The following is a 22,015-nucleotide window of genomic DNA, read 5'->3' as shown; positions in this document are numbered from 1 at the left end:
TAAAACTTCCAAAGCAGATCTTACTCTTCAGACTGGTTACTAATTTCCCATGCGAAGAAAAGAAATAAAATACAATTCATATTATTAAATATAACTTTTTTACATAATATAAACATAAAAAAATAAATGTCAATTTTAAATCGAATAGTGTTCTATTCGATTACATTCTAAAATTGTGAAACCGTAGTAAGGGCACATAAAATACGTAGCTAATGGAATGTATGATTTTTTTCTGGTTACGTATTTTATTTTCGATACGATTTTGGAAAAAACACTGCAACTATGATTATTTGTATGTATATTATTTAATTTTCTATGCATCAATATATTTGTCTTTTACTTATTTGTTTTATAACTAGGTGAAATATATGTACATACATGCATACATATATTATATATATATATATATATATATATATATATATATATAAACTGTGTAAAGTGTATTATAAAACTAACTTTTGCCCACGACTTTGTTCGCGAGTGGTATTATTTTCTCGCGGGAATCACATTTGTGTCTCAGAGATATAATTAAAAAAACAGCAGAGTTTTTATAAACATAATTAATTAATCTATTTATTTAAACACAATGCACAATGAAATAAGTATACATATGGCGGACTTAACACCTAATGGCGTTCCCTACTAGGCAACCATAAGGCAAGCAGAAAATTAAGTAGGTGGTAGGTAAATTCATATAAATTTCATTCAACAATTTTTTTTACATCAGTGCTAGTACTGTCAGTAAGCATTATTCGACCGCCGGCATCGACGTTAGACGTACAAATGAACTAAATTTAATCGATGCACCCAACGAGCGTTTGTCTCGCTCGCTCATTAGTACTCGATCTAAATAAGAAAAAAGAGAACAACATCAATTTCGTTTCGTACTCACGGAGTCTTTTCAAAATCGTATGTTTAATGTATGCGATCAAATTTTCGCCATTTTGTTTTTATTTCTCAAAGAGGAAAGTACTCTGTTGGAAATATTCAATATTTTTTGTGATTGAGCAAACTTATTAAATAACAATATTTGTAACAAAAATAATAACACGAATATCGTCTATAACTTAAGGTATTTATTATAATTTTTATTAAATTTAATAATTAAAACGGCATCCAGATATTCATCGGCGTTGAGCTATTTTATCGAAATATTCACATAGGCATTTGCCTGTTTGTTTTATATTATACTAGCATTTACTCGCAGCTTCGTCCACATGATTTTTTTTTGATGGGTGAAAATGGTATGGTAACTCCGCCTGCGCTAACGGGATACGCTGGCGGAGCACCAGTGAAGGGTGATAGATGAGAATGAAAACAGGTCAGTTAGCCCATCATGATAAATTCATCACGAAGTAACCATGAGTTTCCAGGGGAAACCGCGAGGAGGTCGACCTGGTTGGGTATATTGCTAGCAATGGCATTCTCAGTCTCCATTACTAACAATCCCTTTCCTCTCTCCACATGATATAGATTATTGATATTATTATATTATTATATTATCTATTACTAATAGAGAATATACGACGTAATTTATGTAATGTGCACTATTATTAATTATTATTATTATTTTGATTATTATTTTGATAAAATATATTTTTGTGTACAATAAAGAATAAATATTTAATTAATAAGCAGTAAACATGATAATATGTATATATGTATCTTCACGCCAAACTCGCCAAAGTCGGGCAGCTCGAATTATTGATAGTCAACGCCTTACTGTCCGACTTGACCCACTGAAATTGCGCAGAGATGTTGCATATCTGTGCATCTTCTACCGAATTTATCATGGGGAGTGTTCTGAGGAATTGTTCGGATTGATACCTGCTGCTGATTTTCACCACCGTTTTACACCTGCCACAAACTAAAGTTTCATCCCAATCATCTGGACGGGTGGCGATCTTCCACCGTGCGTTTTTCAAGGCACTTTCTTCCACGCACAACCATTCTTTGGAATCAACTTCCAGCAGCAGTATTTCCGAACCGATACGATAACATAACCTTCAAGAAAAGAGTATATTCCTTCTTAAAAAGCCGGCAGCACACCTGCAATGCCGCTGGTGTTGTGGGTGATCATGGGCGGCGGTAGTCACTTACCATCAGGCGAGCCGCATGCTAGTTTGCACCCTGTGTTGTAAAAAAAAAAAAATAAACCGAGAGTAGTTATTAATAATTACAATTATTAACTACCGCAGTTTCCCTGGGAACAATCGTTAATTTTGATTAAATTAATCACAACGGTCCAACTCATCTGATTTTATTTTTACCTATCATCCCTTACTAGTGTCATGCCAGCGTAGCTATAACGACGTTTGTGCTGGAGGGGAAAGGCATTGTTAGTATTAGAGAGCTTAATATCCATTGCTGTCAATATACCCTATCAGATCGACCACCACGCGATTCCCTCTGGAAACCATCGTGACAAATTTATCGTTGAATTCGTCACGATGGGCTAACTGACCTGTCTTCATCCTCCATTGATGTTCCGCCAATGTATACCAATAGCGCAAACGGGGTACCATTCCATTATCATCCATTAAAAAAAACCTGTTCGTGCTTCATCGAACTGCAACTCGACCCGCTTAGCGCGAACTATAGGCGTTTGCGGCATCGTCACAGATAAGGAAGATGCCGCGAAAATATCATGTGTACTTACAAAACTCTTTTATTTATTTATTCACATGAAAACCAGGGTTACATTAGAGCATATAGATACAGTTTAGGATCACAAACTAAGCCACTAATAGGTTTTCACAAGTAGTAACAATATAGATTATAGATAAAAAGCACTGCGCACAAAACAACAAAAATAGGAATTAAAAAAAAAAACAAATAAACAAAATGAATGAAAAAAAAACTATGATAAATAAAATACAAAGTACAAATTAAATGTAAATATTTGATTAAAATATGACCATACAATAGGAATTCAAACAGACCATGAATCAAACAATTGCTTATTTAGTTGCTCTCTCGCTGATATTATGTTTTTCAAAAATAAATTGATATCAAGAGTTCTAGAAAGAGTATTAAAGTTGTTGCTAGCTCTTTTTAACAATAAAAGTGTTATTTTTTTATGTATTTCAATGAATTTTCTCCTCTTCCACTAGGACCAGCAACAGTATGGCGGAGTTGGAGAAATTCAAAAGGCGGTTAATCCGCACGGTGGCCAGGCTCCGACAGCAGAAGATACCAGAGAACGAGCTGTGGGGACAGTTGCAGAAGAATACTAAGTGTGATTGCCAGTGGATGTGGTCAGTAAGCGGTTCACATATTATATTTTTGAGTAGTTGTGTAGGGCGGTTTAGTGAGCTTGATTTACTTACAAGCACAAGTCGAAATCATTCACATGATTTGAAAGATGTTTTACACAGAGAGATTTGTACTAAAGTCATCTGAATGGGTAATATCTGTCCTACCCGTGTTTCTCCTGTTAAACAGCTGTGCTTGCGTGGTTAGGTTTCGGTTTCAGACACTATTTGGCCGTGTAGTCCCGGTAGGGGAGACTGGGGCTGGTTGTGACAGGGGTAAGTAGTTACAGTGGCAACAGCGGCGAAACAAAGAAAGCTATAGTGACAATAGAAAGAGATAAATAGCGCCACTATTACACCGCTCACACAGCACAAGAGCTAGCAGCGCCAGAGTTTTCGTGAAAAGAGCATGGGTGTGTCGGTAATAAAACAGCCGGTTTGTAAAATTTTCTATTTTTAGTAAAATTGGTCTACAATCTGTTTTCCAAACAATCAGAGAGGTGTCTGGTGTTATTTTTGCGCTTTGATGATTCTTTTTTGCGATAAAACTACGTTTGTAAAGTTGTATTCATTTGTGTTTTTATTGCTTAACCTCAAAAGGTCAATTTTGGCGTTGGGGCTAAAAGTGACATTTACTCGGGGCAGGTTGTGCAATGTCACTACGTACCCCGTGGTTTTTCTTTCTAACTGATATAATTTGTAAAATATAATTTATTGTTATTGACAGACTGTTTTGTTACTGACAGACCTATAGATGAGACGACTAACTCAGACATCGAAAATTGCCCTGTTCCAACACAGAACATAAAGCCTGAAACTCCAATTTCATCTTCTCACCATGTTCTCTTAAAAATACCGTAATAGAAGGCAATAGCTCTATTTATACTAATCCAATTGTTGGATATTTTAAGGATATTAAAAATATTTTCTCTCTTGCAAATATTTAGCGATATCCGAAAGCAGCTGCCAGAAAAACTTAGACAACAACTCGCAAATCCGCTATCTTAACTGATACACCAGAAAAAAAATTTTTAGCCCTGGAACAGGAAAAGATTAAATCCAAAAAGGGAAAGTTAATTAAAGGATTAAAATCAAAATCAAGTTAGGAAATATAGATAAACAAAATATCATAAAGATAAGAGAAGCAACTAAGCAAACAAGAAAGTTAATAGTAAGAAAGAAGGTTTTACATGAAACTGATGAAAAAAGCATAGAAAAGGAACATTTTGTCTAATATGTTGTGTCCCATTTGATATCGAGAAAGCTGGTAAAGAAAATTGGTCACATGTAAAATGTATTCAAGGAAATATTACACACTATTGTTTGAATTGCGAAAGTGACTATTCAAACTATGGTGGCTGAACTGCTTCTTTTCCTTGTAGGATTTATTGATTTTCTTTTTAATTCTGGCTTAATTTCTGTTTATTTTTATAATAATGTAACCTTTATTGATTCGTTTTTAAGTTGTTGTTTGATAAAGAAGTTTTTTTTTCTTATAGATGAGAAATAATCTACGTTTTGGTTTTTTAATTATTAAACTAAATAGTATAGATTTTAATTTTGTTTATTTCTAAGTTTTGTCTTAATAAAACAAAAGACTGCTTTGTAAACATATTAATATGTTGATTAAATAAAGAAACGCAACTGTCTGTGATGATTGTTCCTAATAAAAAGACTTATATTATGTTTATTTTCGTTTGTAACATTTTGCCCCATGTAGTGTAACAACCAGCCCCTGATACGGGGTTGAAAGTGACAAGCCTCCTTTTTTAGAATTCTTTCATTTATGTCCAACCTAATCATTTGGTACATATGAAATATTTTAAATTTAATTGCTGAATAGTTACTTAATCAAACAAATCTATACTTACGTAAAACAAACAAACGAATAAAAAATATGGCACTTTAAAATTAAAATGTCACATCCATCCCCGGTCTCCCCTATAGAATAGGCCACGCCTTTTCTTCCGTGGGTGTCGTAAAAGTCATCTGAAGACAGAGCACTAGTGAAGGGTAATAGATAGAGGATGAAGGTAGGTCAGATAGCCTATTGTGACAAATTCCACCTGTCGACCTGACAAGGTATATTACTAGCAATAGGGATTTCATTTCAGGAAGTTCATTACTAACAATCCCTTCCTCCCGAAATTACAGCCAATCCTGAGGACTAAGGTGGGATAACACCTTGGCCTCAGGATTAACAATATATGGGTATCACAGTATAGAGACGACTACTACTTTCCATTAGGTAAGTTGTCAGCTTGTTAACCATTTTAAGCATTAAGAAACTTGATAAATTTTTCCAACGAAGTATGGGCGCAAAAAGTTTTCGTGCCTTCCATGCTAACTTAACAGCTGGACGTGCCGTACGTGTCAAAATTTCTTGTTCTTTTTCGACTTATATCTTTGGAATGTTCTTATTTGCATATCAGTTCCTTAGAAGGATTCCTTATAATGATTTCCGTTTCACCTTGTATAATCTATGTGTTAATTTATGATATCCCTAAATTTTATTTGTTCCCTGGTACTTTGCGCTTTTACGATAAGGAAATAGTGATACACAGTATTTTTACGTCACTTTATTGATTTAAATTTGAATTGATTTGTTGCAGGAACCGTATGAGATCGTTAACAATAAAGCGATTAAAGCGCTTACTCTTAGCGGTGGATCGGCAGGAAAACATCACGGCGGTAGCTCGCATGAAGCTCACAGACTGGATGATGTTAGATTTCATACTTGTACACGAGAAAGTCGACCTTACCGGAGCGGTAATAGGGTCTATAATATTTATTAAATTTAGATGGCATCTATATCATAGAATATCTAGTACACGCATACATTAACTGTGCCCACATCATATTCAGCGTGAGCTGCAAAGAAGTTTTCCAAAAAGATGTAAAAAAAACTAACCTATCAATAGATATGTTTTCGTTAGCGCATGAGTGAGAAAATGTTGGTGAATGGTGCTATCTCGTTCCCTCTCATATCTATCAATAGATTCGTTTGCCACTTGTCTGGAAGGGTAAGGCGGGTAGAGAGACTTATCTAGCTGTGATAATAAATTAAAGAGAAATACTTAAGTGACTTCAAAATAGAGAAGGAGATTCCAAATTCGTCAGATTTTTAAATTAAGAAATCAAAATATTCTTTTGTCTCTTGTGCACGTCAATATATTTTTTTCAACCCTGCTGTTTAGTAGTTTGTATATATTTTTAATAGATAATAATTGAATGGTAGCCACTCGCCAGCGGTACACTGGGAGGGCACCAGTAAGGGTTGACAGATGAGAATGAAAAGGCAGGTCAGTTAGCCCATCATGATAAATACACCTGAAATTCAGCACGATGGTTTCCAGGGGGATATACGTGGAGGTCGACCTGACAGAGTATATTGCTATATTGTATACTGGTTGTCCGCATTACTAACAATCTCTTAACCCATGTTGTTTGTATATTACGCAATATCGTCACTAATATTGAGCCCACTTTAATAATTATTTTTACTATCGACATTATAGGATTTACTTCCATATTGGTCCTATCATTTTATCACATGTGCTTTTTTAGTCGTGTAATGAACGTTGCTTATAAAAACAAGTGTGGTTGCAGAATCTAAACCTTAAGTCTGAGCCATTGTCTCTATTGGAGCTGTTCTCCCTGGTGCAGCGGTTCGGCGTGGAGGGACGGTCTGGAGACGAGCTCGCCTCCGCCTGGACCGCTGCCACAGTTTACTACAATAGCCAGTAAGTGCTTATTGCAAGTAATAGATGTTTATAAAGAAGGACCTGTTTAAATGTAAATCAATTGCAATAAGTATAAGTATAATTTTATTACTTTCGATTAGAAATTTGTTAAAAAATCTTATTATTTTTTTAATAAATTTCTTATATATTTTATAGGATAAAAAAATAATATTATTTTATTACTGAGTAACGTATAGGCATAAAACATAACCATAAATATTTTTGTGCCTAGAAACTACTTATTCATTTTATTCTATTTTACGATAATATTCTTTTCTTTTTCAATTTTTTTTTAATATTATATGGCTAGTTCAAAATAGTATTATTATTTATCAAATGTTTAAGATTTCTGTACAATGTTAAACTATTCGCAGAGGGCGCCAGTGCTCGCCGATGTTGCTGCAGCGCCGGTGGTATCAAATGAAGGAGCATACGCGGAACAGATTTTACAATTTCTGGTTTACTTATCGCGGAAACGCAAAATATCTGAGCGAAGCCCGCGCGCAACACGATCCAACTAAATTACAAATGGCGATTGCGAAACGGTAAACATTAACAACGTCATTGTTATGATCATCATTGTGATCAGGTTGATTGTATAATATGATGATAGGTTTAGTCGTAATGCATCCAAACCGAAAGCGTAATCCACACGTGATCACATCAACTAATTTTCTAATTCATATTATTTTTCAGATACCCCCATATAATTACCATGCCGTTTCTTCCATGGGAGGAATTAATAGAAAAACGGCTTGCCATATTACCAGAAGAATTTGTAAGTGAACAATAGTATTTATTAGTGTATTTATATATACCCATTTATTTGTTTACCTGTTTGCTTGTTCGCAAGACTGCATGGTATCCTACTAGTGTTTCTGTTGCACAATAACTTTGCTCATATTGGTTTTAGATTTACAATTGGAATATAGAATTTTACATATAGTATATGCAGACATAACATTTTAGTCCTCAGTAATGGCAATGCATAAGGATTTCTATGAGCACCACTCCGTATTCTGTATGTCCATTGTGCTATTTATATCTATAAACAACGGCTACCACTTTTTATCAGCTGGGTTGGCAGCTAGTTGGCATTCTTAGTTGTATAAAAAAAACTTTCAAGGACAAAAATAGCACGCAAGGCAACAAATAAATACAACAATTGCACCATCTCTTTAACCCTATATCAGGTTTAGCTTAATCGTATTTTTTTTTCAGGAAGAAAAAATGAGAACACTACATAAAGCTTCAGATCTTCCCAAACCCTGTAATGGTACGTATTCATATGTATGCAGACTTTAGTGTGCATTATGTTGTATTATTTTATTGTATTCAGGTTTGTATACTTTTTTCAATTAATTCTATATACATATTTAATATTATTTTACAATAATAATAAAATAATGATACTTTTTATACAGTATTATTATATTATTTGTTATACAGTATAGTATGACTTCCGCAGTTTATTTGTATTGTTATATATATTTCAGAAAATACACCAGGTTTCGTAATAGTCGAACCAGAAATGGAAGTGATAGATCTTGAGGTAAATTCCGAATCAGAAACTGAATATGATGAACAGGATATGGTCACAGAAGCGCAAAAAATGTTGAGCACGACTGATATAGATGGCAAGTCACATAACTCTAACTCAACTGTTGCAGCAACTGAATTTAATTTTGCTAAGACTTCAACATCTCAATTAACGAGCGTTAAATTAGAAGTACAAGAAATAACTACAGAGGAAGCAGATGATTCCAATTGCGAAGATTTGGCGACAACTATTATACCTATTCATGATAATGCAATCGGTGACATTAGCACTTGCATTGAAGATCCTCAAGGTGTTCATGAAATAATCAGTGAAGAACAACAAACCACAGTGGAATCTTGTACAGATAATTATCTAACTGGTGACGTAAAAATTAGTAATCAATTATTTAGTGAAAAAGAACAGTCTACAATGAAATGTTTCACAAATAATTGCTCAGTTAGTGATCTAGAAAGAGTTTCTGAAATAATCAATAAAGAAAAACAAGTCACAGCTAAATATCTTACAAATCCGACTGGTGTCAATGTGTTAGAAATTAAAAGTGAACCACTTAGTAACGAAATTCGTACAAATCCACTAGAACCGATAATTATGCCTTTAATCACAAATGTTTTTGGAAATGTTTATGTTGAAAATGAAGTATTACCTAAAATAGCTGATATTTTATTAGAAAATTGTAAAGATGCATCTGTTGTGACGGAAGATACTGTAAAAGTATCCGATATTAAAGCAATAAAAGAACCAACATTAATTGAGGTAGAGAAAATAGTAAAGAATGAAATAGAGGAAATGGATATAGAAGAAAATATTATAAGTAATAGTGACGTTGAAGAGATCCTGAATACTCCTATTGTGAAAGATAGAATAAATATCAAAAAAGAAGTAGATAATTGTGAAGATACGCTGATAAATACAAAATTAAAGGATAACGTTGCAGAATTGGCCGATAATGGTGTCCCGTTATTTGATGATAATGAAAATATAGATACTCATATCAGTAAGTATATTATTATTTTACATATTTATTATCTTTTGTGATTAATATATTGATTATTAAAAGAAAGATATTTTTATTATATCCACAAGAGTTTGTATTGCATTGCATCAGTTTATACGAAATCAATCTACTGAAGTGATCATTGTGTTAAGAACAATTTTTTTAATTCGATATGCCCTTACTAAAGACTGATAGTTTATAGAAATAATGTACCTTGTATCATAAAATATGTCATTGAAGAAATAGAAGATTTTGATTTAATAGTTGGGACAGAATCGTAATATGTTCTATGTTTGTTCATCCTAATCTTTAAAACCGCTCAATCGTTTTTAGTCAAATTTTGTAAATATGAGTCGTTTGCTACAATTTTAGCGACTTTATTTCGATCGATAAAAATGAACTCGGAATTGTGATAGCAGACAAAACAACGTTTGCTAGGTCAGCTAGTATGCCATAAGCTTATATACTTAGTTATATATATTATATATTGATTTTGTCAGTTAATTCTTTCAACTGTAATTTATATTTTACCAGTATCCGGTAATTAGCACAAATGTAACATTTATTTTTATTTTTCAGTACCACTATCTCTTAATAACGAAGAGAAAGAAACTGCAAAATTTGACCTAAAACTTCTAATGAAACCTGTGGTATATACAACAAAATTAGATGATATGCATTATTTTAGTTATAATGAATTTGTACATGTCAAATATATAACAAATATAAATGACATTATTATAAAAAGTAAACCTATTAGTAAAAGGTCGATCGATAATTCCCTAAAACAAAATCCCATTGATTCCAAGTTTGACCTAGAAGATGAGTATATGAATGATGATTTATTCGATAATAATTCTTTAGGTAATGAAAGCTCTTTATCAAGTGAAAGTGAAAATAATGAAGTACCAGAACAAATTAAAGTTAGCATGTCAAGTGCTTTATTGCAGAAACCACGCATTCGTACCTATAATTTCATAAACCTCTGCAAAAATCCTGATTTTAATACTAGATTAAAAAGGTTAACTCTAGGATTTTTAAGCTCTACACGTAACAGGCAGTTAATAAAGACTTGTAAACCAATGACTATAGATGTAAACAAAGATTTCGAATCTAAACTTATAAATAATACTTTGTTTTTAAAATCATGTTCAGTGCCAAACAATGATAAACCAGTAAGTGATATTTCAATGGAAACTAGTAATTTAGATGAGCAAACTACAACTATTGTCCCTTCTGCTATGTCTGTTCAGAGTCTTATAAATAACACGAAAATTAATATGCAAGATTTGTTACCAATATCACATCCAAATGTGAATAGCGGAGCAAATAAATTGCATAGACAAGAAATTTGTAAAAATCAACAAGATTTATGTAAAAGAAAGAAAATTATTAAATTGTCCGATATCGATACGGCAATAGTAACGCCGATTCATATTAGAGAAGATAATGAAGAAAATGAAATGGTTCCAATTCAAATTGGCTCCCAAAGTGTCCAAATAAGTTCAACAGAAAGTCAGCGAAATCATGTTCCTACTATTACACAATCTATTATCGATGGTTTCAATACAGCTGAAGATTCTGACCATCGAAATAGCAATATTGATGCAGGAACTATTTGCATTGACTTTCCACCAAAAGAACGAAGACCTACTAATTCAAATTTGATCAAAGAAAATAGCAGTATAAAAGAAAACACATTAAATGCGACAAAGAAAGGAAAACCTATCGAAAAACCTATTTGGACACCAAGATTTGCAGCTTCAATTAACTGGTACAAAAAACAAAATACAAAACAGCAAGAGTCGCAAACTCTTCTAACTGTGGATACACTTAATAAAATGTTTAATGTAATTTGCCCTGATAGAGATACAACTACTAAAAAGTATAAAAAAAATAGTAAAAAAATTTCTAAAGCTTTTAAAAATCAACAAACGGAATTGCAACAGAAGTTAGATGAATTTGAAAAAATTTCAAACAGTAAAAGATTAAATGCAATTAATAAAGATGAGAATAATCTTTCAAATGCTATCAAAAAAGATGGTACTATCGATAGTCACATGTCGGCTACAAAATTACCAACATTTGGAATACAGTTAAAACCGAAACAGTCTTTAATGGTTATCGACTGTAATAAAAATTGCTGTTGGGCTCGTCAGAAAATAAACGAAGTTCACTTAAAATCTATTCAAAAACATAACCATCCATTAAATCAATGTACCTGTTGTTGCAATAAGGATTTGGACGACTTTTTAATTAAAAAAAGAAAATCTACTACTTCTGAATCTGCAGTTCTCTATGACGATGATGATTCAAGCCCGAAAAAAATAAGTAAAAGCGTTGCTCAAAAGTTAACCCCTGATCTATGTACATCTTCATCTATTGAAGTGAAATATAAAGACTCCTCGAAGTTACTTCCAGTGTCTGATATTATAGATGTCGACAATTATAATATAGAGAGCTCTGTAAAACATAATTCGATTCAACCATTACCTAATCATGTTCCACTTCATGTGTCAAAACTTCCGTTTACTCTTATAAGGAGGTCTAAAAATAAATTAGTACCTGGACATGAATGTATTTTTAATAAAGGGCCAAATAAAATACCAACACTACCGCTTTATAATTTAAAAAAACAAATGGTTATTAATGGACAAGGACTACAAGACCCACAATTTCCGAGTTCAGTGACTTTTAATAATAAAGTTGTGTTTATCAACAGTAAACATGAAAAAGGAAAAAGGAAACGGAAACAACGAGTGGTTCTTACTGATTCATTTGATGTTAGCGATAAGCTACCAGAGCAGGTAGACGATAGCCATTATAATTCATCTGATGATGAACCACTCGCAAATAAATCGAAACAAGTGAGAAGAGAGGATACGAAAAACAATAGTGCGAATGTTGAAAGTGAAGCATTTGGCATTTATAATGAAAATCGTAGTATAAATACAACGCAAACTTACAACTTAGTGAACGAGTTACCCAATGAAAGAATAGTGAACAGTCTGGAATCAGAATCGCACCCATCCATTTCTTTAATATCTGAAGTCGATACGTTGCATGATGACTGTATTCTAGGCGTTTGAAATATAATTTATATAGTGTAAAGAGCAGGATCCACAATTTAAAGCATCGACAATATTACTAATGATTTTTTTGTTTCTATAAACTTTGGTAACATTGTTGAGGTGAACATCATGTTTATAGGTATATACATCATAAATATACAAGTAGTAGGTATAACGTACTCTCTACATTGTCTTTCTTAACGATTGTATCAGATATATGTTTACTTTTGGCGTTTATTTATAATTGTATTATTGTATATTATTTTGTGATCTTGTTATAAATGATGAGACCCCAATACAGTATCAATATAACTTTATTTTGTCCCCGGCTTCGCACGGGTGGACATTTTTACAACATACAAAAAAAGTGGTTATTGTAACATAACGATAATAGTTGGACATATAGTATCATTTACACCTTGAGTTACGTGACTAAAGTTTTAGTAGGGATCCATAATCTTTTCTAGCAATAAATATAGTCTATGTTATTCAGGGTGAATGTAGCTTTCTAATGGTAAAAGAATTTTTGAAATAGGCAAAGTAGTTTTTGAGTTTATTCATTACAAACATACACACAAAAATACAAATCTTTCCTATTTATAATATTAGTGTAGATGAATACTGGTAAAGAGGATGGTATAAATATTTATATTCTGTTTACACTCTTCATTATTCTGACTTACAAAATTTATTTATTGTTCTATGGATATAAATATCATCGTTGATTTTACATTTGTACCAAGATCTAGCTAGAACTAATTATTTTATGTACAAGTAAACACATTCGCGTGCGTGTACCTCAACTGCCTATTACTATGTACTTAATTATCTTATTAGTAATGGTTTCTCTTTATCGAGATATAATTTAAGTTATAGTCAAGTTAATAACTGTATATAATTATGATAGTATAAGATCTTTGTGATTTAATATGTAAGTAGGTGGTAGGTAGATATTAAATAAACAAGGAGAATATGAAGATATTTCGGAATTGATTGTTTACATCTATGCCAAATAATTTGTTTAATAACACGATTTGTTTTATTCAAGAAAATGTTCTATGTGCTCTAATATGGATACTTTAAAAATTTTGTAATTGAAAATTCCTAAACATTAGGTAAACAAATTAATTGTACGAATAACGTAAGAGAGTTTGTTTTAAAAACTTGATACGGACAAGACTTATTTAGTTGATATTAATGTGATTTATGATTTGTGATTTATTTATGTTAAAAGTAGTATAAACTGTGTTGAATATGCATAATTTACCAAACAATTTTAATGTTTAACATTTAAATTGAGCGGTGATCATTTTGATTACCTATTACCTTAATTATTTCATATAATTTTTTTGTTTATCCATTGTAAGCAACGCTCAACCTAAGTGCCCGATATTATAGTTAAATAATATTGCATATTTTTGACGACTTAAAATTTTATTCATTATGCGATCACTTACCTAAAATTCTGTCGGCTATTTTGAAAGATGTTTAAATAAAAACAAAGTGCGCCATTTTTTTTAGTGTTGCAAGTAATTATATTAAAAATTTCCCAGATCAAGTCGGTGTTTTTTTTTAATTTAAACAGAACTATTTTTCCTTCATATGTAAATATACATATTATATATGTTGTTTACAAGTTAATGTATGTATTAATTAGAATGGCATACATGTTTTGAATTTTATCTCAAATAGGTTATCAGTCTAATAACATGCAGACTCCGACCAGATTAAAAACTAATGTGAGAATAAATAAATTTTTGTTTTTTTTTTACATTGTTTCTCTTAGTGTATTATTCTTTTATTAAAATGTAACCTGACTAGGTACGAAAAAAATATAATTGAATACAGCAATAACAAATGTATTCACACTTAAAAATAGAACGAATAATTTATGCCTTCAAAATATATAAAAATCCCATGTCTATCCTATCCTTGATTAGGTATGATAAAAATCTATAATATATTTATGATAAAACAAAAATTTTCCCCTTAGTATAATTATAATGGTTTTGCCGTAGTCAGGAAAAATACATCGCAAACTAAAGTCAGATTTATAGCGGTTTAGAAATACCTATTAATTTGACCAAGGATCAAACTAGAGAAATCATACGATGCTTCTAAATTAATATAAAATGAGACAACGGGAACGTAATTAACTTATTTTTGTTGTTAAACATAAGTTTTAAATCCTTAGTTAATATTATAAATGCGAAAGTGAGTTATTGTTACATTTTCATATCTAAACCGCTAAATCGATTATGATGAAGTTTGGTATACAGATAGATTGGACCCTGGAAACAGTTAAAAGCTTTTTTCCCAGATTAGTAAACATATCCTGGTCACGCGGACAAAGTCGCGAATAAAACTTAGTATAATATAAATTATTATGTAATTACATTATACACCCGACGTTGAGGTCAATGCGCCGCGCGAGGTCTGTCGTCCTCTACAAATAATTTATAGACTTAAATGTTTTAGTTCTTTTGATTCTACCTTTATTTCATAGATTACAGGCAATCAATTACGCAATTCTGAATTCATGCTTCTTTAATATCTGCTTATGTTTTTTTTTTAATGTATGATAATTACCCGCGCTAGCGGTATACACTGCCTAGGTACCAGTGAGGGTTGACAGGTGAGAATGAAAAAGTAGGTCAGCCCATCGTGATGTATGCAGCTGGGTTTCAGCACGATAGTTTCCAGGGGGGACCACGTGAACGTCGACCTGATAGGGTATATTGCTAGCAATGGGACTGGTAGTCCACATTACTAACAATCCCTCTCCCCCTAACTGCTCATGTTAATAATGGGAAGACTTTCTAAAGGATAAAACTAGAAAGATATCCGCATTAGGGTTTGGAATCCCAGTCTTCTCTTTCCAGTTGGAAATTACGGTAAATTTATTATTACAGCGGGGCCTTGCTTACAGCAAATCAATCTTTTCGCAAAAGATTTAATCCATAAAGAATTACAGAGTCTTCGATATTTCAAATTAACTTTACCGTTATTCTAATTTAAAAATATTTTTTAGCTATTTTATAATTTCAATTTTTTACTTCTGGAAATATTTTTCTATTATTGTTAATGAATTATTCTTAAACTAATAAATAAATAAACACAAAAAATATATAAAAACAATGGGAAAGATTGTTAGGAAAATCTCGTATACCAAGTGTTTCTGAACGACATCAAGTTGACCATCAGATAATTTGCCTCGTTAATAATATAAAAATGTGCCCATACAAGCCCAGTTTCACAGAACAGGTAAAGTTTTCCGTCGACTTTTGCCGTTGTTATAGATATAGATAATTATTATGTGTTTCCTCACACTTCACCAATCATATTTTGATTCAACTGTACGATAATAGAGTAGTTTAAAAATCACAAAAAAAAAAAACAAATTACTTGGAGAGGCAAGTATTGTTAACTACCTTCTCTTCCACTTGTAAAACCATAAGAAGCAAAAAGAAGGCGACTAAAGAAATGTTATTTTTTCTAAAAGCATTTTATAGAATCCTAAAGATGATCTGTAGATTAATTAAGCTAACAATTTTCTCAATTTAGTCATCTAATAGGCACTTTTAGTATTAAAATAATTTTAGTTTGATCGTCAGATGTTTGCAACAAAATTAATATTAATAAAAAACACATTTTGTCTCTAAATTACGAAAATGACAAAACAATTTTAAAATGTGTTGCACTAGATATCCAAGTATTACGAAAAATGTAACAAATGTAACCATCTGGCAATATTGAGCCGTACGCGCCACATTCTGTATGACGTCACCTGGCTGACCTAGCTAGAGGCACTGCGTGTTATCAATACCTACTCGCCACGCAGCGAATTCGCAGCTGTTGTACGGCGACCCTACCATTAGATATTCTCGATACTTCTGACTCGATAGATTTTCACTTTATGCGTTTTAATGTTTACATCCGTCTATTATAAAATATCTTCAACATAACCTACCCTAATCGTAAACCTATTTATATACTTGGTTAATAATAGGTGCGTTATAATGAGGCCTATGATCAACAGTGCATAGAAACGTCTGAAATAATGATGATATATACATTAAAGGATCTTATTCAATATGTCTTTGTATCTAAAATTATTAATAAATTTAAAAGTATAAAAGTTATTAGCTTCGAGTTAGTATGCAGTTTTCATTATACGTATATTATAAACAAGGATATTTTTTTATTGATACGACAGACGCTTTGGATATTAGACTAATCGATATAGGACCTAAATATAGTTTATTGTAAGTACATAGAAAACTCCTACATCAATACAAAGCGTCAGTCATGAATAGGTCCAAATGTTTTTATTGTAGGTAGTATGTTAAAGAAGTTACCAAGATCGTCAAATAAAAACAATATATATGTATGTTTACATATTGCTGTTATGTAGATACATAAATAATATATCAACATAATTATATAATTTGTAAATATTAATAGTTTTTGTATATGCTAAGTAATTTTCGTGCGAACGGAAAATGAAATCCATAGTAGGGTCCTACAAGAATTCTATTTCAGGGATCTACGATTCATCAACTTAGAATATTGTTGCATCGTATCCCTAACTTTGATAAAAATCTAAGTAAAAGCAACTACATTACTGTTTAAATAACTTAAACCATTTAAGTAATTTGGTAGTTTGTCTAATTTAGTAAGTGGTTACATGACACAAACTATCTACCTATTGAACTGACTGAGTAGGTATATTATATATTGAATATTAACATACGTAATTTCTCAGAGTGCAACTACTATTAAATTACTATGTATAGATAAATATATCTATAAAACTACTCACTTTAGTGTTATATTTGACAAAAATATGTATATACAGATTAATCCACATCAAACTAATAAGCGCATTTGACCACTCTCTTCAACATTACAAGCACAAATGAAATAATAATAGACGGACAAAGATAAGCTGTCTGCACGAATCGACAAAACCCGAACGAAACCGAAAGGGACCGAACCGATTTCAACAGACGACTCGCTCGCCCACTTGGTTTCGCCCTTGAGAGAACAACATTACTCCTTCTCTGTTGCACTCACGGAACCGCGGTAATGTCGCTTCCAAGTGCCACGATCAGAAAATTTCGCCATTTTGTATTCAATTGTCGAAGAGTCTACTGGCTCGTTGAAAGTATGTTTTTGTGACCGTGAATACATAGTGAATCAATTTCATTAGAAAGATGTCAGTACAACGTTTATAAATGTGACAAGAATATAGTGTCTAAGGTAATTAATATAATTATACTACATCGGAATAATATTTTAAGAGCAATATTTACCTAATTATCTTTTACCTCTTGATGTATTGTTACTTTATATTATACCAGTTAGCTACTTTCATACATTGTCTATCCAAAGTGAAGTTATATTTATAACTAGTCGTTGGAAAAGGAAACGTCGATTTTATTTTATTTAAACACATACCTACTTGTGACATGACGATAACAAGAGCGTGCACTCGGTTAGAATGCTCAATCACTTCTGCCGTCTGTTTGCTTGCCGCGGCGGGCCTTTTTTCGTTATTCCTCCTTTGGCGACTGTAACAATATTTTACGAAGTCTTAAGATTATAAAACGACGGTGTTGCTGTCTAAAAATACTACAAAGAATAAGAATTACAATTGACAAAAAAGAATTTACTTGTTAATTTTATTATTAAGTACATAGGTACTTGTAATTTTATAAGATAGAATAGAAGAAAAGAATAGGTAAAATCTTTTACTGAACTAGGTGTAATGTTATTAAAAATCTTGTTAATATAAATTATAAAAATGAAAGTCCCGACTTAAAGACGCTATACTACTTAAATACATTTTTGATAACAATAATACCGTATAATAATTTGCTATTATTGATTGATCCATGCAGTGATACCAGTTAAAAGCAATTAATTACATGTTTCAGGGTAAAAAATATTTTGTAGGGTAATTTTTATATTTTTTATTTACATTGAAATTTTGTTCTTTCGTCTTTATCAATATATGTATCACGCTTTGATGCTTGTATTTAGTATAGATACCTACGTAAACTGCGGGTCTAGGTATGTATTTTTCAATTTATTTATTTATCATTCATATACTCCAAATAGAGAATATTAAGATATTGTTTATTGATATATTTACATTCTAGACTACTTTAGGATTTTATTTTTATTAATTTTACAAATTATCAATTACAACTATTATCAATTGATAATTATACCTATACTCGTACAAGTACGTATCATCACTCACTGGTGCCTCGCCAGCGTGACCCGTTAGCGCAGGCAGGGTTACCATTTCATTATTATCCATTAAAAAAGGAATACTTTTATTGTTAGAATTGACGTTTTGTGGAATAGATATTCTTTTTAATTATAAAATAATATTAAAGTAATAATATATTTTTGTGGACGTCATTTTTCCGAAACTACCCACCATTGACACTTTTTTAAAACAAATATAATTCTGTTATTGCACGTGTGAATAACAACTCGTAACCAATGTGTGGTTTTATTTCGGTATTGAAATAAATAGCTGGGTTACAGTTAAATGTTTACTGATCAGTTACGGATTGAAACTAGCTTTGAGATCCCCTCCGGTAACACATTACGAAAAAAAGTATTTTTATACCCACAAATACTACAATTTTACCATAGAAATATATCAGTGTAAACGATTGCATTGCGAAACTACCTACTATAATAAATGTGCTATAAAAAATGAAGTATTTCGTTTTAGTAGTAAATATTTTTAATTAAGTGACTTTAAAAATAATAAAACAAAAATGAAATGTATTTTCTGTTTAAATTCTATTTACTTCTTTTTTACTTTTATTATGAGTGTATCAATTTATTTTAGTATGTAATATTAATGTTGATCAAATAGGTGACGTACTGAAAAAGAGCTAAATTAAAAGTACCTGTAACTGGCGAGCGTGTACGAAACAATTTTATGAATGTGGAGGCAGCGAAAGAGGTCTGTTTGAATCGAAGTATTTGGCTTTTCACTGTTTCTGCCTAGCCAGTGAGAGACGGGCGTGATAGATATGTGTTTTGATGTGAAATTTGTTTTTCTATTTAAATATTCGACAAAAATAAGCTAAACGAGACCAAATTTAGCTTATTTTTGTGTCAGTTTAATGTCAATTTAATGGCAACACTATTGTTATTGTTGATAGGTAGGTAGTAGTAGTATATGAGTCTAATGTCCAATCCATAAACAGCAACTTTTGAATAATAGAGACTCGCTGGCGATTGTGCAGACATGACTTAGTGATACGGAATCTGAATGATTTTGATATTCGAATAATTAGTAATATCTAATTTTTCAATTTTAACTTCTAAATTAGTAATATACTAATTTCCATATTCGAATAATTTTACTAATTACAACAAAGTCCTTACCTTATATCTGTTACTACCAAGTTCATTCCAGTCTGCATCCACTATTACTAGATCACTATGTCAGTGAAAATGACGACGAAAAATACATGAATTTTATAATATACTTTATAATAATTTCCTAATCATTTACTTTCCTGTTTACTTTAATATACTACTATCGCAATTTGCTATAAATACATTTTTACTTAAACTTTACTTGCTTTCTTTTATCGAAAACTGGCAATTTATTAAATTTAAATTGGCAACACTTTTATCTATTAACAAAAAAAAAACATTTCAACTATCGGGTCGACTCGGTATATTCGTATCGACTCGTACATTAACGATTACTAATGAATGAAATTTGTACTTAGTAATCGTCGGACTATATTAGTAGTTGGACGACTTTACTAGTCTGACATTAGTAGTCGAATAAATACAATTAGTAGTTAAAATCATTTGAATAATGTCAATGATTTGCTCAATCGAATAATAGTAGTCGAATTAGTAAAGTCGCGCATCGCTAAATAATGACTATTGATAGCGATCTAGAGTAACTGACGATGGCAAATTTAAACTGCTTTTAATCTGAAAAGTATTGTAAAATCTTTATTGTATATAATTCACATTGAATACATTAAATGATTAAATATAAAGTTGTTATAGTCATTAGACAAAATCGTTTTGAATTAGGTTATTTTCGTGTATATGTTGATATCTAAAAAATCGGAAAATAACATAGCCACACAGTCGCTATCTATTTGATCGTTTTTTAGGTTCACCATTTCGAATTTAATAGTTGACAGACAATTCGGAAATTAGCTCATTTTGACTACTCTTGAACATAATATAATGATTGGAGGTACACACAATACAAACAGTATTGATGGTTTCCAATGGAACGACGTTGAAGTCGAACTGACAGTATATTGCCAGCAAAGGGACTGCTCTTCTCTGTTAGTGATTCAAGCAATATTGTTATTTTTTTTACAACACAGGGGGCAAACGAGCATGCGGGTCACCTGGTGGTAAGTGACTACCGCCGCCCATGATCACCCACAACACTAACGGCATTATACAATCAAAAACACCAATGTCGAATGATGCATAGCAGTTGGGATTTTTTAAATCTTGTCTCATCCATTGGCGTACCTGAACCTTACCGTAACCTTAAATAGGTTACTTTTAGAATGGGTACCAGACAATTCTGGACTGCACACGATACGCTCGACCTCCTCTATGATCACGCCTAAGCGTTACTCAATCCTTTACCCAAGTAACCTGGTACTAAACGATTTTTTCGTATTAAAAGTGCTAATAGGTTTTATATTGTCGAATAGGACTGTCAATATCATGTCAAAGTTGGAGAAATTCAAACGGCGGTTAATCCGCACAGTGGCCAGACTTCGGCAGCAGAAGATACCCGAAGATAAGTTGTGGATGCAACTGCAGAAGAACACCAAGTGCGATTGTCGATGGATGTGGTTAGTACGCGGATTATGCATTTTCGATTTAATTATTGTACGAAAAATATTAAATGATTGAAGTTTGTCTGAGTCCTCAAATTTGAGTTAGAATTCGATTTAATTTTCAACGAACACCAAAATACTGTATATTAAATCAGTCTGACTCGGCACATAACTAGTTCGAAAGTTATCTAAAGGAATTATGATTACTTTTTGGATAACTGATAACTATATACCTACATAAATGTCAAATAGATGTTTTAAGAAAATGTTGTGTGCATCTATATTTGTAATTGGTGTAAATGTTGTGTTGTGGTCAATATAAAAGTCCTTTATATCAATCAATATTAATTTTTTGTTTACGTTATTGTGTACCTTTCAAAATAATGAAATTATTTTTAATATAATATATATTTTTGTAGATTAATTGAAAGCTGGGTTTATTAGCGTAAATAATGTCTAGGCCGCTTTCTTTCTTTTTATATTAGAGTGATTGATTTTTATCAAATGGACCAAAAGCTTGTT

The 22,015-nt window shown here is 31.7% G+C and overlaps 2 protein-coding genes and 1 long non-coding RNA gene across 4 annotated transcripts in view; 2 read left to right on the top strand and 1 right to left on the bottom strand.

Moving 5' to 3' along the window:
* Positions 1-14,184, top strand: part of LOC113511228 (uncharacterized) — a 38,231-nt gene extending 24,047 nt beyond the window's left edge. For both annotated transcript variants that reach the window (XM_052903231.1, XM_052903230.1), the window contains 8 exons: positions 3,117-3,260; positions 5,870-6,026; positions 6,867-7,000; positions 7,375-7,545; positions 7,697-7,778; positions 8,222-8,276; positions 8,497-9,555; positions 10,135-14,184. In XM_052903231.1, the coding sequence (XP_052759191.1) occupies positions 3,117-3,260; positions 5,870-6,026; positions 6,867-7,000; positions 7,375-7,545; positions 7,697-7,778; positions 8,222-8,276; positions 8,497-9,555; positions 10,135-12,644 (4,312 nt within the window). In that variant the 3' untranslated portion in view covers positions 12,645-14,184. The remainder of the gene's footprint in view (positions 1-3,116; positions 3,261-5,869; positions 6,027-6,866; positions 7,001-7,374; positions 7,546-7,696; positions 7,779-8,221; positions 8,277-8,496; positions 9,556-10,134) is intronic.
* LOC128202530 (uncharacterized) lies at positions 1,060-17,571 on the bottom strand. Its single transcript, XR_008253838.1, has 2 exons — positions 17,449-17,571; positions 1,060-2,133 (listed from the first exon to the last, which is right to left on the bottom strand). It is a non-coding gene; the product is annotated as an uncharacterized LOC128202530 (long non-coding RNA).
* Positions 17,489-22,015, top strand: part of LOC113511324 (uncharacterized) — a 19,702-nt gene continuing 15,175 nt past the window's right edge. Inside the window, 2 exon segments of the mRNA XM_026894957.3 lie at positions 17,489-17,888; positions 21,365-21,508. Coding sequence (XP_026750758.2) covers positions 21,378-21,508 — 131 coding nt within the window. The 5' untranslated portion in view covers positions 17,489-17,888; positions 21,365-21,377.

The sequence above is a fragment of the Galleria mellonella genome, unplaced genomic scaffold (genome assembly GCF_026898425.1).
Source record: "Galleria mellonella isolate WM207_F2 unplaced genomic scaffold, CSIRO_AGI_GalMel_v1 utg133, whole genome shotgun sequence".
Classification (NCBI taxonomy): Eukaryota; Metazoa; Arthropoda; class Insecta; order Lepidoptera; family Pyralidae; genus Galleria; species Galleria mellonella.
The sequence above is the reverse complement of the archived record's forward strand: the minus strand, read 5'-3'. Positions and strand labels throughout refer to the sequence as shown.